The sequence below is a fragment of the Pinus tabuliformis genome, chromosome 9 (genome assembly GCF_031772625.1).
Source record: "Pinus tabuliformis cultivar Carrire ecotype Pingquan chromosome 9, CPIR1, whole genome shotgun sequence".
NCBI classification, from domain to species: Eukaryota; Viridiplantae; Streptophyta; class Pinopsida; order Pinales; family Pinaceae; genus Pinus; species Pinus tabuliformis.
In genome coordinates this window covers 22,893,930-22,910,373 of record NC_142307.1, presented here as the reverse complement: position 1 = coordinate 22,910,373, position 16,444 = coordinate 22,893,930, and the positions used below count along the sequence as shown (strand labels likewise).

The 16,444-nt window shown below is 38.4% G+C and overlaps 1 protein-coding gene across 1 annotated transcript in view; it reads right to left on the bottom strand.

Annotated features, from left to right (window-relative positions):
- LOC149146917 (RNA helicase, ATP-dependent, SK12/DOB1 protein) overlaps window positions 1–16,444 on the bottom strand; it is a 565,347-nt gene that overhangs the window by 212,401 nt on the left and 336,502 nt on the right. The window contains exon 15 of the mRNA XM_089440900.1: window positions 6,314–6,367. Coding sequence (XP_089297026.1) covers window positions 6,314–6,367 — 54 coding nt within the window. The remainder of the gene's footprint in view (window positions 1–6,313; window positions 6,368–16,444) is intronic.

The following is a 16,444-nucleotide window of genomic DNA, read 5'->3' as shown; positions in this document are numbered from 1 at the left end:
AAGGGCCTTGGTAAGGATGTCTGCCACCTTTTCCCCTGTAGCAGTGTAGCTCAATTGTACAGCTCCTCGTTGGACACAGTCCCTGACAAAATGACACCGGATATCAATATTCTTTGACCGATCGTGAAACACTGTATTCTCAGAGAGCTTGATGCAACTCTGATTATCACACATGATCCTGGTCGCCTCCATCTTTCTTCTGAATAGGTTCACAAGCAGTTTTCTAAGACATATGGCCTCGCATGAAGCTATGCTTGCGCCATATATTCTGCCTCTGTTGAGCTCAGAGCCACGGATTTCTGTTTCCTACTGCACCAGGAGGTCATTCTCGATCCAATGTTGAAATGGTACCCAGAGGTAATTTTCTGATCCACTGAACATCCCGCCCAATCTGCATCAGTAAATCCACTCAATCTGATATCCTTACTCCTAGTGTACAAGAGTCCATAATCCACTGATCCATGTATATATCTGAGAACATGTTTGGCTGCTACCCAATGTGCCCTCTTTGGTTCCACCATGAACTGACTAAGGGTGTTGACAATGTAACAAATATCAGGCCTGGTGTTGACCAGATACATCAAGGACCCTATGAGCTATCTGTATAAGGTGGGATCAACATCCTTGTCTTCTAATGCATCAATCTTCTTCCAATTGGTGATCATTGGAGTAGCCATGGGTCTACAGTCCTCCATCTTGAATCTCTTCAGGATTTCTGTAGCATATCTTCCTTGCCCAAGGAAGATCTCCCCCTTTTGCTGTCAAACTTCCAACCCTAGAAAATAATGCATTCGTCCCAAATCCTTCATATCAAATTGTGTGGCTAGATTCTTCTTGCAGTCCCCGATGAGCCTAGATGATCCTGTCAGAAAGAGATCATCCACATACAATACTAAGATTAGAGGCTCATTCTCTACAACCAAATAGTAGAGATTTGGATTTGCGTCACTCTTGACAAATCCCATCTCCTACAAGTAGCCATCAATTCGACCATACCATGCTCTAGGTGCTTGTTTCAGCCCATACAAGGCTTTCTTCAATCTACATACATGAGACTTCTTCTCATGTGTCTCAAAGCCCTCAGGTTGTTCAATGTATACCTCTTCTTCTATCAGCCCGTTCAAAAATATCGTTTTGACATCCATCTGATGAATCTCCCACCCCATCTATGCTGCAAGAGATATCACGTTTCTAATAAATGTATACCTGGCTATCAGGGTGAAGGTCTCTCCATAGTCAATTCCTTCCTTCTGAGCATACCCCTAAGCCACAAACCTAGCTTTGCATTTCTCAACACTGTCGTCTGCAGCGTATTTAATCTTGTAGATCCATATCGAACCTACCACTGATCTGTCTTGAGGCCTTGGCACTACCTCCCAAACATCGTTCACCATTATGGAGTTGTACTCCTCTATCATCACATCCAACCAAACTTGATGTTGAGCTGCCTCCTGAAAAATGGCAGGCTCCCCATCCTGAGCTACCAATGCCTGATATCTATCTGGTTGCTTTCGCTGCCTCTTATTGTTCCTTGGTGCACCGATGAAGTCCTCTGCATTTTGCAGAATCTGACAAAGTTCCTTGCTCGTTCTTTCTCTGCCAGCAAGTGCTTCTGTTAGCTCCTCCTCATCCTAAGATTCTTCCTGATCTAAGGAAAAATTCTTTACTTCCATTGGTTGAAGAGGTTTGACCAATGGCTCCTCTTTTGACTGCTCCTCAGAAGGCATTTCTCGAGATTTTCTGAAAGCCCTTTCCTCCATGAACTTCACATCTCTTCGAACTACTACCTTCCTGCTCCCTAGAAGATAGATTTTGTATGCCTTAGCGTTCTCGCTATATCTCACTACATATCCTTTCTCTGCAATTTGATCCAGCTTCTTCCTCTTTTCCTCGGGTATGCGGCTATTTGCTAAGCTCCCAAATATCCTGAAATGACTGACTTCAGGCCTCTTCCCTGTGAAAACTTTCTCTGGAGTAATCTTGCCCAATTCCCGATGAGGAGTCTTGTTCTGAACATAGACTGTTGTGTTGCATGCTTCTGCCCACAGGAATTTTGGCATATCCTGATCATACATCATGGCCCTAGCTGCTTCTACAATAGTCTTGTTCTTCCTTTCTGCTACTCCATTCTACTCCAGATTGTAAGCGTCCACTCTCTTCTGATGCCCTCCTTAGCGCGAAAATCAGTGAAGTCCTTATCGACATACTCTCCACCATTATCTAAGCACAAAACTTTTATTTTCTTCCCAAACAGATTCTCTACTAGAGCCTTGAACTCTTTGAATCGATAGAAAACCTCGTCCTTGGTTTTCAAAAAATAAATCCAAGTTTTCCTTGAGCGGTCATCAATGAAGGTAAGAAAGTACTCGACACCACTAAGAGCTTTAGTGGACATAGGTCCATGGATATCTGAGTGTATCAATCCTAGTACACTCTTATCCTTGTTCTTACTTCTAGGAAATGCTGCTTTAGCATACTTTCCCAAAGAACACCCTCTGCATACATCATCTCATTTCATACTAAGATCTGAAACTCCTGTTAGAGTGTTTTTGAGAATTCTCAGAGCCCCATGGTGCAAATGTCCCATTCTTTTGTGCCATAGTTCGTTCAAATCCTTGTCACCATGACTGCCTATTAGTGCCATTGGTGATTCTAGTTGTAGTCTATACAACCTGTTACTTTTGATCCCGATCTGCACTTTATTTTCTAGCGTGGGTGTTTGACGTATACTTTCTCCTCATGAAGAAAACGTCATAGCCTTTGCCTTGAAGTTGCGACACGGAAAGTAGATTCATCCCCAATCCTGGTACATGCATCACATTGGTAGCACAGAACTGCTCTCCCGTTCCTGTTTGAAAAACTATGGTGCCCCTCCGTACTCTAGCACACTTTGCCTTGTTCCCCATGGTGATCTGAAAGTTCATCCTCTCCTCCCGATAATCTAAGAAACATTCCCGGATTCCCGTCATATGCCAAGAGGCTCCACTGTCTATATACCATCCTTCTGACGATGCAAATCTAGTCACACAAGCCACTTCTTCTAGCCTGGAAGCCAACATAGAGAAATCGAAGTCACTGAATCTTGTGCAACTTTCTAAAAATCTGTGTGAGCCTCCTGACATAGATGCCTCTACATCATGGTCTCGACCCATAATTGATTTTCTCTTCCTACCTTTGATTACTTCCTCTGATACCATGTGAAAATTCTATCACTGCAACAACTGATTTATTTTACCTACTTATTTGCCAATAAGTTATTTACGAAAAAACCCTTTAGTAAACATTAAAATAAATTCTGCTGCGAATATCACACCATAATATAGAAACAAAAACATGCACAAGAATCAACACATCAACACAAATGTTTTGGACAAAAGTCCCCGGAAAAACCCAACGCGGGAAAACTAGTGTAGCATAGGAGGATTTTATTATTCAACAATTCTTCAGTACAACTGGGCGCCAAAGTGGCTTACTCAACAGAGAAAAAATTCTCCAGCACTTCTCCCAACCTCAGCGCCAGGCTTACTGGCCTCTACGCAGTTCCCAGACCTACTGCGTTAGTTCCTGCCACTCTACGTCAGCACTGGGCCTCTCTGTGTCGCCCACGCAGGCCTTCCAGTGACTGCGCAGTCTGTTGCCTCTGCGTCTGCCTCTCCAACCTCTGCGCTGGTCTTCTGGTGTTGATCCTGACTCTGTTCCGTACCCACTGCCTCCTACTGCTCCCCGGGCCACTAGTTCAAATTTCTCAGCTAACACCGCTCCAGAAATCGAACTAAATGGTCTCCCTCAGTGTATTCTCCAACTGACCCTCAAGCCTCTTCTTATACTTTTCCTGTTGGTCCTTCAATGGCCGAGATTAAATCTCTAATCAACGGCTAAGATTAGATTTGGCTTGATACATGACTTTTGAAACCTTCTAACCCAGTTTTATATTAATACCCATTAATATTTTATTTTTCCTAAGTTCAGACTTAGAAACTCCATTAAAAATGTTAATTATTTTCATATCTCCCAAACTGGTTAGAATCTGCTCAAACCATTTCTGGGTTTTGGAGATCTCGTGCGCTTTAGCCTCTCTGCCAATTTTCATGGATAGAGCACATTCGATGCTACCCCAAATCAATATAAGTAAACCCAAGTATCAATGGACACGATGTACTTACATTGATGTACGAGGCACGGGGCCACTAAGGATTAATGTTGTAGTGACACCCCCATGGGCATGCGAGGAGTTCTTCTACACAAGGAGTTCTGCTACACAAATTTACTAGAGTGGATTAGGGGGGGTGATTCACATCACATTGGATCCACTTATTGGAGTGACAAGTACATTGGCACACACGGGATGCCAAACGATATGGGGTGGTACAGTTGCACGTGGTGGTATCCAGTGGTGTACAAAGACATGCAACATTGTACAGTGGTATGCAGATGAGTGCAGGGATACATGATTGTATACAGTGATGTATGGTGCTGCTATGCAGGATCTTGGAGCATTGCCTCCGAGGAGACCTCTCGACAGAGACATCAGGCATACCATTAGGTTTGGTTTACCCAAGATCAGTGAGGGGACAGATGAGCATCTCAAAGAATTGTGTTATCATCAGCTCAGAGGCAGAGAGAGGAACATTCACATGACTACCCTTGGGTGTCCATATGGACTCTTACCCTTGGGGACCCACATACCTATCACTCTCGAGTATTGTTTATAGTCGCAAAGGGTTTGGTTGTTGCCCCTTGATGCTCTCATCACGAGCAGCAGGACACAGGAGGACTATCTCCTACAAGTAATAAAATTATTGGCTTACCCTTGCAATATTCTTGCTCTACAAGTTATTTACTTTGCTCGGCAAGTGTTCGTGAAAATGAATGTTCACTAAATTTTTGACAAAAGTTCTCAAAGAAAAGTTTAAAAATTTGTTGCCATGATTTAGCTTTAGTACATTACATCGAATCACATTGTTTCACAATGAAATGCCTGGAATTCAATCATACGCCAAGCATAGTTCCAAGCCTAAGCAAACCCAAGTATCCTTTTTGGAACAGAATTACATTTCTTCCAGGAATATCAACTAGATTTGTAAGCATATCAGATTCTTCGGTGAGTTCATTGCATTCCACTTATAATTTTTTCAAGCTCTCCAGTATGTGTATCTTCAACAGATTTTTTCATTGGTTTCATGCATATTTTTATCCAAAGTTAATATTGTGGCGACAGTTCTATTTATTTTCATCTTTGTCTTTTAAATGGTAGCAACTGGAAATCTAGTGACGTTTACCCTTACTTTTTATAACCCACTAGATTTCACTGGAATTCCTGATCAATCTCATCATTTTCCAATGGTAAATTACCAAAATATTTGTCAAAGTTTGCAGGAAACAATGCTGTCACAGTGGATGATCACCTTGATAGTAGGCTGCAGCAAATAAGAAAAGGAAGTGGAATGCAAGCGGCAGCTCCAAAGTTACAATTCAGGTTTTATTTTTTTCTAAGTTAAATCCTAGTCGAACCCAATCGAATAATAACATTGAAATGAACTTGATTGAATTTTTTTAGCTTTCTGTTCATGTCCATTGTCCTATTGTAGTTCGCCACTAAGTTTGGCCAAACCCAGTTACTTAGACTGAATCTCATCAACATGCTGAAGCAAAGGCAACAACCATGGCCATCACACAAAATGAAGGTAGCCAAGCACTAGTACAAGTCTCCAAAACAAACAGAGATACCTACCCTTGCCCTTGTGATATCAAGGTACTAAAATAAAAGGCAATTCTTGCCCTTAGCCCTTTCAGAATTCTCAGAGGAAAATAAAACAATAATTAGTTGTAATTTGACTGTAAAGAGATACATATCAACATATATGCACATGCACTCGGAATGAGAATGCACTCTGAAAATAATATTCAAGGTATAACACATGTTTCAAAAGCAATTGAATCTTCAACATAGTCAAGCAAAGCTCATAGCAACAATAGAACAGAGTAGAAAGATAATTTATCATGTAATGTCATGCTATGAAACTATTTACATTCATTAAATAGGCTATAATTAGTCAAATAATAGATTGTTTTTCCTGTCGTGTAATGTCATGTTATGCAACTATTTACATTCATTAAAAAAGCTATAATTAGTCGAATAACAGATTGGTTTGGACGAAAAGGTTTGCTCGATGCTTAAGAAACTATGATGTACCACAAAAACTTAAAGAAGCAACTACTAGCTCTTACAGATCTTTCTTCATCTGAAAACCTACAAATTTAAAATTCTCTCACATATCTTGATGACCAAATCGACGAGGTCTCAAATACTTACTGTTTTTGCAGGGGCATTCACTCCCATAGCAAATGTCTCTGTTGAAAACAATACCTGCCACAGAGAGCCAGTAGAGTATTGTTGGTAGACTGAAGTAAAAGATAACAATACCTATAAACTGCACAAAAATTCCTTTCCCTGCCAAAATGTCTATTATTTGTCTACCCAACTCTCAAGACAAACAATTTTCTTTGCCATGTTCTATGAAAATCATCCTTCACCGTTCTGAGTAATTAATGTTATGTAAATGCTAAAGTCTAAAAATATATTGACAGGACTCCTACCAATTCAAGAACTAATGATTATAAAGTAAACCTTGTTTTTCCAACATTAATAAGAAGATTAAAGGAACAAACAAACCCATCACCCAATAACCTATCCACTCAGATAATCTTAAAATAATGATTAATTTAAACCGATGGTTACATCTTAGACAAAAGAACTAAATCAAATATATTAATCTAAAGATCAACATGGAAGTAAAAACAAATACATAAGAAAACATTCTCCTCGGTTGATTCTGAAAGTCGTATGACCAATTATTTTCATATTATTTGCAGCCTAAAGCAATTTCAGTGAACTTTGCAAACTGAAATAGAAGCAGAGAGCAGCATGGGTTTTATTCTGCTACATAATGATAGAATTATAAGAAAATAACCAGGTGGTTTATGCCCTTCCTGCCCAAGGTATACGAGTCAGGCATCTTAAGACTTCAACATTGAAGTCAAGGAAGAGTTTAATAAATAAGTAATGTTTCTCGATAGAATGGTTGTTAAATCTTTTTCATCTAAGAAATTGAGGATTTATAATTCGATTAAGAATTTTAAAGAAAATTAATAACCTGTTATATAAATTTCGAAATTGAGATATAGATGTCCAGTGTTCATACCATATTCTGCATTGAAGAAAATTATTCAGAAGGAAGGAGAGTGAATAGTCTAAATAGCCGCCAGAAAACACTAATAACATAAGGAGCTTTAAGCTCCTTGCTTGTCAAGATTACCATAGACACTCTCAAACTCACCTTCAGAAAACGATAGCATCTAAGGTTGTGTGATCAACTATATTTCTTATCTGGACATAGAATAGCATTGCATATTCAATGGAAACACTAATGTAAGTACTTATTCATCTTACTTACGTATTACCACCCCAGATTGTTGAATTTCCACGATCTTGGGATGTAGGAAAGAATCTGAAAGTCCCTAATGCTACCGGACCAAGAATCTCAACGAAGATACTTTGCACAGCAGAATATAAATAGCAGTAAATCACACATGCACAAGTATAGACAACTTTTTACAAATCTCAACCCAACTTCGCTATATTAATCAACATATAATACAACTGTCTAGGTCTCCCGTACAAATAATAATGGCCCTCAATTATCCACAAGTACAAGAATACAAGATACACTAACAATCTTGCCACAGCCTCTATGTCGTATCTCATCCTGTCGGTTCTTCACTTCCATTCTGCTCTCTAGTTCCCCTTAATCCATCAAGAGACAACACATAGAATCTCCAAGAGGGCTGCCACCTATCACTACTGCAAGTCATTTTTGCTTCAATGAACATGGGTTGATCCAATCTGCTCTTCTAAGCTGGCCACCCCTGAGCTATCCAATCTCTCAATCTAGCAGTCCACTATGTTAGGATATTCCAACACATAGGAAATAATTAAGTACAACTTGGTCTAGTGTATAGTTAGGTAAAGTGTGTTTCTTTAATATGTACCTTTTGTAACTTACAATCTGAAGGTCACAATATGTTTAAGACATGAAGTGATCCGACAGTTCATTCTCTCCTTGGTATTACCGACACTTGATCCGTGGCTTAACACCTGATTGGTCCATTATCTCTATTTAAAGAGAATGGAGAGTCATTTGTTAGGTGACCGTTCATGAGAGAAGCTTATGTAAATTTTCTTTCTTTTACATTAATAAATTGCCTGAAGTGGCCGCGTTGGCTCAGGCCGTGGACTGTTTCCCTCTTTGAGGGTTTTAACCATGTCAAGAATATTGGTGTACTGATCTGTGATCTGTTTGTGAGCAATGTCCTTTGGTGTTCTATCTAAGGAACCTACCCTCTAAATTCCTACATGGTATCAGAGCTATTCAAGGGCCGCATCAGTTGGTGATACAAATCCGAACCCGTTACAACTACATCTGACTGTCGTTTCCTAGATCTATTGTTTCTGACTGCTCTTGGCCCGAGAGGACTGCTCTATTGTGTTAGGAGCATCTGTTCCAGTAAGGAACCCCTTTCGTTTCACATGAAAAGGTTTTCAGTAGCCCTAGCTACGTCATTTTTAAGATCTGGAGGTATACAGTCTTTATTTGCAGTTATAGTTATGTATCTCTCTGTTTATTTCGGTTTATAGTCCTCTATAAAATAAAAAAAATATTTATCGGACCTATACCTTTCATTTTTGCATATGCTCTTTGCCCCGCGATTCTGTGCGATCTGAGCAAACCAGAAACAAAAAGAAAGGATTTTTGTCGAGTGTATGCTCTTTTCCGCTGCGCCTTAGTGTGATCTAGGAAAATCAAAAACATCGAGAAAAATATTTAGTTTTCGGTCAAATCTAGCTTTAAGCCGTAAGGCTTGGATTACTTTTTCTTGTTCATTTTGGGTTGTGAGGTTTGTTTGTTTTGTAGGCAAAAAAGGGGTTTTTCACGTAAGCATGCACTCCAAAGCTTCAGTGAGCCAAAAAAAAAAAATCCTCCTTTCCAAAAATTACTAATCTTTTAATCTAGCTCACTTGGTCCAAAATGAATTTATGAGAACAAAGGTCTTGGGTTCAAGTCTTTCTTTTTGTTGAGTTACTTTTTCAAAAAACACACGTAACTTATGTTTTAAAGTTACCTTATGTAAAAGTCTTCTCACCCATTATAAAAAGTGAGTCACTTATAACTCTAATGTCTCTTTATCATTTATTTAAGTTACAATTTTGTGGATAGTTCATAAAGTACCATTGTAAAAGTGACTTTCACTTATTTATATAAGTGAGTCACATAAAATAATTTTTTTTAAAGTGAGCTAATTAGATTAAGTTTGGAAAGGGGGGGAATTTTTTTTTAAATATAACATTATCATTCACTTCCCAACATTCACGTAGTTCGTTGGCATCTTCAACAATTTTTTTTCAAAATACCATAACTTCTTCATCCGGAAACCGTTTTCAAAGCCGTTTCTTTAATCGGCCTAATTTTTCGAGATCTTTCCATTGGAAGACTTCATTTCAACATCTACAACTTCAGTTTCTTTTAAAATGGAAAGTTCATGCCTAGTTATTCTTGACAGCACCAACTACTTCTAATGTCTATCCTACATTGTGGATTTACTAAAAAGTAAAGATCTTTATAAAATAGCCGCAGGCCAAAAGTCTAAACTTAAAGATGAAGATAAGCAAGGCAAATGGGAAAAATAAGCAAGATCAAACACGTGGGTTGATCAGGATGTCTATTTCTCCAGACCTTAGATTCCATATCACAAAAATTGATACCCCCGATGAAGCAATGAAACAACCCAATAAAGCTTTCGGAATTAAAAATGAAATTAGAGCCCATCAACTCGAAAATGAGTTGCTTACACTGGACCCCAATAATTTATCTTCCATTGAAGATTTTTTGTCCAAGTTCAAGACCCTTAGACTTCTCTTGGAAGGCGTTAAGGTTAAGAAGGAAGATGGTAGCCTTATCTATTCCATTCTTACTAAGTTGGGACCAGCCTACTCTGTGTTTGTTTCCACCTTCCATTCTACTAGAGAAGCCTTTATTTCTTAAGGACAAGACTACAAGTCCCCCTATTTTGATGCCTTTTGTGATTCTTTAATAAGAGAGCAAGAAAAACTCTTACATCTTGGTCTTCTTAATACTGGAAACTCTTCTAAGAAAGCCTTAGCAGTCCAGCAACAACCGACTTCAAAGAATCCTAAGAAACAACATCCTAAAAAGAATGGTCATAAACCAAACAAGGGTCCTAACCCATTTCAGTCTCACAATGAAAAATCAACTCAACAAAATGATAAGGCAAATAAAAACAAAGGGAAGAAGACTGAGAGACATTGAAACTTTTGTGATCGTGATGGCCACTTAGAATCCAAATGCTTTAAGAAGATGCGAGCCTTGGAAGCAACAACGAAGAAGCATAACATCCATTTGGAGCACTCTTCAACTTCAACTTCATTTTCAGAAACAACACTTTCTGCATGTGGTTGTCAAGCATCTCGGTCTGGTTATGCACTAAATTTATCTTCTTCTTCTCATCTTCATGAGTGGTTCATTGATTCTAAACTTCTTATCACATGGCCAAAAACAAAGCCATGTTTTCTTCTTTAAATGATTGTAACACCAAAAATATATATGTTGGTGATGATAGATCTCTTAGTGTTGTAGGGACTGGAACTATTCATCTAGAAAATAGCCAATTTAATGATGTATTATGTGTTCTTACCTTATCCTGCAACCTTCTATCTGTATATCAGATAACTCATTCAGGTGAAGGTAAAACAATTGAATTTTCACCTCATGATGTTGTGATTAAGGACCTAAGAGATCCTAGATAGATTTTAGCTACCAGCATTGCTGATGATTCTACAAGGTTGTATAAGTTTAACAACTTTGGGTCATCAACTCTTCCTTCGGTATTTGTTGTTCATAATGATGAAGTGAGCAAACTTTGGCATGAGCGATTTGGTCACTTAAACTATCGCTCCCTTCAAAATCGGTCGCTTAAACTATCGCTCCCTTCAAAATCTATGTAAAGAAAATATGGTGACAGGTCTTCCTATGGTATCTTGCGGAGATGATGTTTGTTCCGGATGTTTACTCGGAAAACATCATCAACATAGATTCGAAAAACATGCCTCTTGGCACGCCTCAGCCCCTTTACATCTTGTGCATAAGATTTATGTGGACCACATCTAGTTGTTTCATTCTCTAGCTACAAGTATTTCTTAACTTTCATTGATGATTTCTCCAAACGCACTTGGGTATACTTCTTAAAACTCAAGACTGAAGTCTTTAACATGTTCTTGGCCTTTAAGGCCATTGTTGAGAAGCAATCTGAACATCAAATTCTTATGCTAAGATCTGATAATGGCAGACAATATGTTAACAACAAATTCATCAACTTTTGCACTGAGCATGGAATTCAATTGCAACATATTGTTCCATATACTCCACAACAAAATGGTGTAGCTAAAAGGAAGAATCACACCTTATAGGAAATGGCTAATTGTATGCTTCAATGTAAAGGACTTAGTCTTAATTTTTGGGCAGAAGCAATTAACTGTGACAATTACATAGTAAATCACACTCCTACTAAGGTTTTAAAGAATATCACTCCAGAAGAAGCATGGAACTCAATTAAACCAGATGTAAGTCACTTTTGTGTTTTTGGAAGTGAAGCATGGGCCCATATTCCAGATAAGAAACATAAAGCCTTAGAACCTAAGAATGAAAAATGTATTTTTGTTGGATATTCTGAAGATGTCAAAGGATATAGACTTCTTCAACCTAAATCCAAAAATGTTATCATTAGAAGAGATGTAGAGTTTGTTGAACATATATCGGCCTACGAGCCTAGTTCGGCGGGATGTGCCACCTCTCTCTATCCCTTCTACTTCTGAAAATATTCCTTCTTCAGAAGATGACAGCGAGGATGACAATCCTCCCCCACCTTCTCGGGATCCTCCTCAACTTCCAAAATAGTCCACACTACTCGGGATGTAGCAGGTGCTCTTGCAGGTGATCCTACATATCAGCGTTGTACACGTCAGAGCTTCTTCTTTACTGGCTCAAGCTTCAACGAATTATGATCCTGACACCTTTGTAGAAGCTTTAGGCCATCTAGATTGGGATGCAACTATGAATGAAGAATATTGTTCATTATTGGCAAATGATACATGGGACCATGTTCCTCTTCCAAAGGGACGAAAACTTGTTAGATGCAAATGGGTTTACAAAACCAAGTTTGGACCAGATGGAAAGTTGATAAACATAAAGCTCGTCTTGTTGCTAAAGGTTTTTCACAAGTTGAAGGCATTAACTATACCGAAACCTTCTGCCCTGTTGACAAAATGAACTCTATCCTCCTTGTTCTTTCCCTTGTTGCCTCTTTCAAATTGGAAGTCCATCAGATGGATGTTAAATCCACCTTCTTGCATGAAGAAATCTATATGGAACAACCTCCTGGCCTTATACAAACAGACTCCAGCCTTGTATGCCAGCTTAAGAAATTATTTTATGGTCTCAAGCAAGCCCCTCGGGCTTGGTATGCCAAAATGGATAGCTTTCTTTTAGATACTGACTTTTCTAGGTGTCATTCTGACAATACTGTCTACACCAAGAAAGTGGGTAAGTCTCTTATCATTCTTGTTCGTTATGTTGACGATCTTATCCTTACTAGTAGTGATCCAAACCTTATATACCATGTGAAATCTAGACTTAAAAAGCAGTTTGAAATGATAGACTTAGGACACTTGCATTATTTTCTTGATCTTCAAGTCTTGCAATCCAAAGAAGGTATCTCCCTTTCCCAGTCCAAATATGTCTGTGATCTTCTATGCCACTTTCACATGGAAGACTGTAAGCCAACCCCTTCTCCCTTTCAGCCTGGAGCCAAACTTTCAGTCACTTGTACTTCCCCTGAAGTTGATGCTACCTTATACCGTCGGCTTGTTGGAAAACTTTTGTATCTAACCCATACACGTCCTGACCTTTCCTTTGTTGGCCTTGTTGCTCACTTTATGCAAAACCCACATGAAAGTCATTGGAAAGCAGCTAAAAGAATACTTCGTTATGTTCGAGGTACAATTTAGTTTGGGATTCATTACAGTGTAGAAGCATCTCCTCCATTGGTTGGTTTCATTGATTCTGATTGGGCTGGTGACCCTGATGATCGGAAGTCTACTGCAGGTTATGTCTTCACTGTTGGTTCTGGACCTATTACATGGGCTTGAAAGAAACAAAGTGTCAGTTCTCTTTCTTCAGCAAACGCAGAGTATCGTGGCGTCATTGAAGCTAGTAAGGAAGCCCAATGGCGTCGTCAAATCTTGTTAGAGTTTGGTTTTTAGCGGCAGCATCCGACTACACTTTGGTGTGATAATCAAAGTGCCATTCAACTATGCAAAGATCCAGTCCAACATCAGCGCAGCAAACACATTGAACTACACATGCACTTCATCAGAAAGCTCATTCATGACCATGTTCTTGATGTGCAATATTGTTCAACCGATGATCAAGTTGTAGACATCTTTACAAAGGCTCTCACAGAGGCGAACTTTACTGAATTTTGATTTATGGTTGGAGTTTACGAAGTTGTCACTAAGTGGGGATAAGCTCTAATGCCTCATTCCTTCTCCTATTGTGTCATCTTTGTACATCCTTCAATCCTATAACAAGTTGTTCTTAAGGGGGGATGTTAGGATATTTGGACACAGGAAATAATTAAGTACAACTTGGTCTAGTGTATAGTTAGGTAAAGTGTGTTTCTTTAGTATGTACCTTCTGTAACTTACAATCTGAAGGTCATGATATGTTCTAGACATGAAGTGATCTAATGGTTCATTCTCTCCTCGGTATTACTGACACTTGATCCGTGGCTTAACACCTGATTGGTCCATGATCTCTATTTAAAGAGCATGGAGGGGCATTTGTTAGGTGACCATTCATGAGAGAAGCATATGTAAATTTTCTTTCTTTTACATTAATAAATTGCCTGAAGTGGCCACGTTGGCTCAGGTCGTGGACTGTTTCCCTCTTTGAGGATTTTAACCACGTCAAGAATACTGGTGTACTGATCTGTGATCTGTTTGTGAGTGGTGTCCTTTGGTGTTCTATATAAGCAACTTACCCTATAAATTCCTACACACTAGTCTGTCAATGTACTGCACATTAGGCTCACCAACTTCACCCAAACTTCAAGTATCACACTCTCTTTAGGACAACTTATCAAGGGCTACTTTGGGCTATCGACACGCTGCCTCCACCAGTCCAATGATGCCCAATACTCGACTATGAAATCTGCACCTAGGAGGGGCTTCTAACAACCAAGTCAAGCCGTTGAAATGGCTCCCACGAGCTGCAAATAATGTTGTCCAGCTAGAATCAACTCAACACGAAACCATCATGAAAAACTCAGACCTTTTTCATTCTTCATTGGTTGTTCTGCTCTGTTGTAGGTCTGAAACTTCTTTAGAACTGTGGCTACCTCAAAATGGTTTTCCTATGAGAAAGATGCACATTTAGATGAGGAAATAACATCACAACACCTTGTATTTATATCCATACAAGGGCTCCACGAATAGGCATGTCTCTTGGCACATTCACATCAAGCCTACACGACTTACGTGCCCAAAACCCATCATCAACCTTCAAAAATTCATAACTCATCAAGGACATCTTGGATTTCAATGATACTCGAAGAAATGGATTCTCCTCACCATCCTCTATCATCTCCATCCATCACATGTCCAAAATGCTCCATGGTTTTGGCCCAAACATCGATCGGTGCAAAACCCCAACCTTGGGTTCCAAGCCCACAAGTGACTCTTGTTCTACTCTAACGTCCAAACCCCGAACCTTAGGGCTTGGAGTACCTCCCAAGCTACTCAAAAATCAACACAGATCAATCTTAGTTTTGTATCTACCAAGTGTCAAGAGGGATCAAATCTCTTGAGATGCAAACCTCTTTTAGTGTGAAAAGAGATTTCATCCTTGTTAAAATTGGCAACTAAGGCTAAATTCCACCTTGTGACAGCTCATTTGATGGAGATGATAGTTGCATTAAATTCCTCTTTTTGATAGGACTAAAATTGATATAAAGATCATTTAATTTGGACAAGCAGAAATGGATTTTGAATTTATGCCCTCACATGTGCAAATTGTTCGGGTCGGCCACATCATCATGTAGGTTCATGAAGCCCAACGGACATGACTCTTCTACCTTAACGACTTGTATAAATACAAGTGCCCTCTCACCTCATTTGGCATCATCATCACCCACATTTCTTCTCTCCTCTCATTGCTTCGTACAACATTGGGCATTCTCTCTCTCTCTCCCACGTGTGGCACTGTTATGAATAAAATATATATAAAAATAGTAAAAATAATATAAATAATAATAGACATAAACAATAATTAATTAACTAATAAATAGTAGGGAAGAGGCATGCCTCTACAGACATGACCGTTCCTGAAAGGGTACTTACCTGGCTCTATATACAAGACCCTCTCTCTCAATTGTATCATCATTCTTATTCATACATTTTAATATATATTCTTGTATCCTCAATGGAGATCTACATCTTCCAAGTCTTCTGGAGTATTTAACTTGGAAAACGAACTTTGTTCGTTTCATTTGGTATGAGAGTTGTTCGATCCTCTGGCTGCTCAAATGCTGCACATAGCCTCTTTCTTCGATCTAGGTCTTTGACCATTGAAATTCGTCAACGTTGTTGTCGTCATTATTGAAGTGTTTTCGCTACATAGTTTGGGAGATTCTCCATTTATCGTTAGGGCATTTGGCCATAAACTTAAAAAAATTTAAAAAAACATATAAAAAAAAAGTCAAGATAAAAACTTAGAGGAAAAAAAATAAAAAAGAGAGAAAAAAAAATTAAAATAAAATAAAAAGTAAGAGAAGAGAGAGAGAGAGAGAGAGAGAGATAAAGTTACATAAAAATATATATATTATTTGAAAAAAAAATTATATTACCAAAAAAATCGAAAATCATAATGTTAAAAAAAAACAAAAAAATCAAAAAATCAAAATATATATAAAAAAAAAATATATATATATATATATATAGTGGAATTTTATATATTTGAAAATATATATAGATATATCTAAGTGATTTAGGAAAAATAAAAAGCTTTGCTTATTGTTGACTTCAAAAATATTTAATATTCAACGAACAAAATGGGATCAATCACAGATGAGAAGGAAACAAAATAGGGAAGATTTCCTAAAACTTTTGGTATATGTGTCGGTGCGCTATTTAAAATCAAACGATCACTTGTGGAAAAGGATGTTATCATCTCTATCGATCCTACTCAAAATAATAATTATGTTAGTAATGAGTATGCTAATCAATTAGTGATTCTTGAACCGAATATAATTGAAA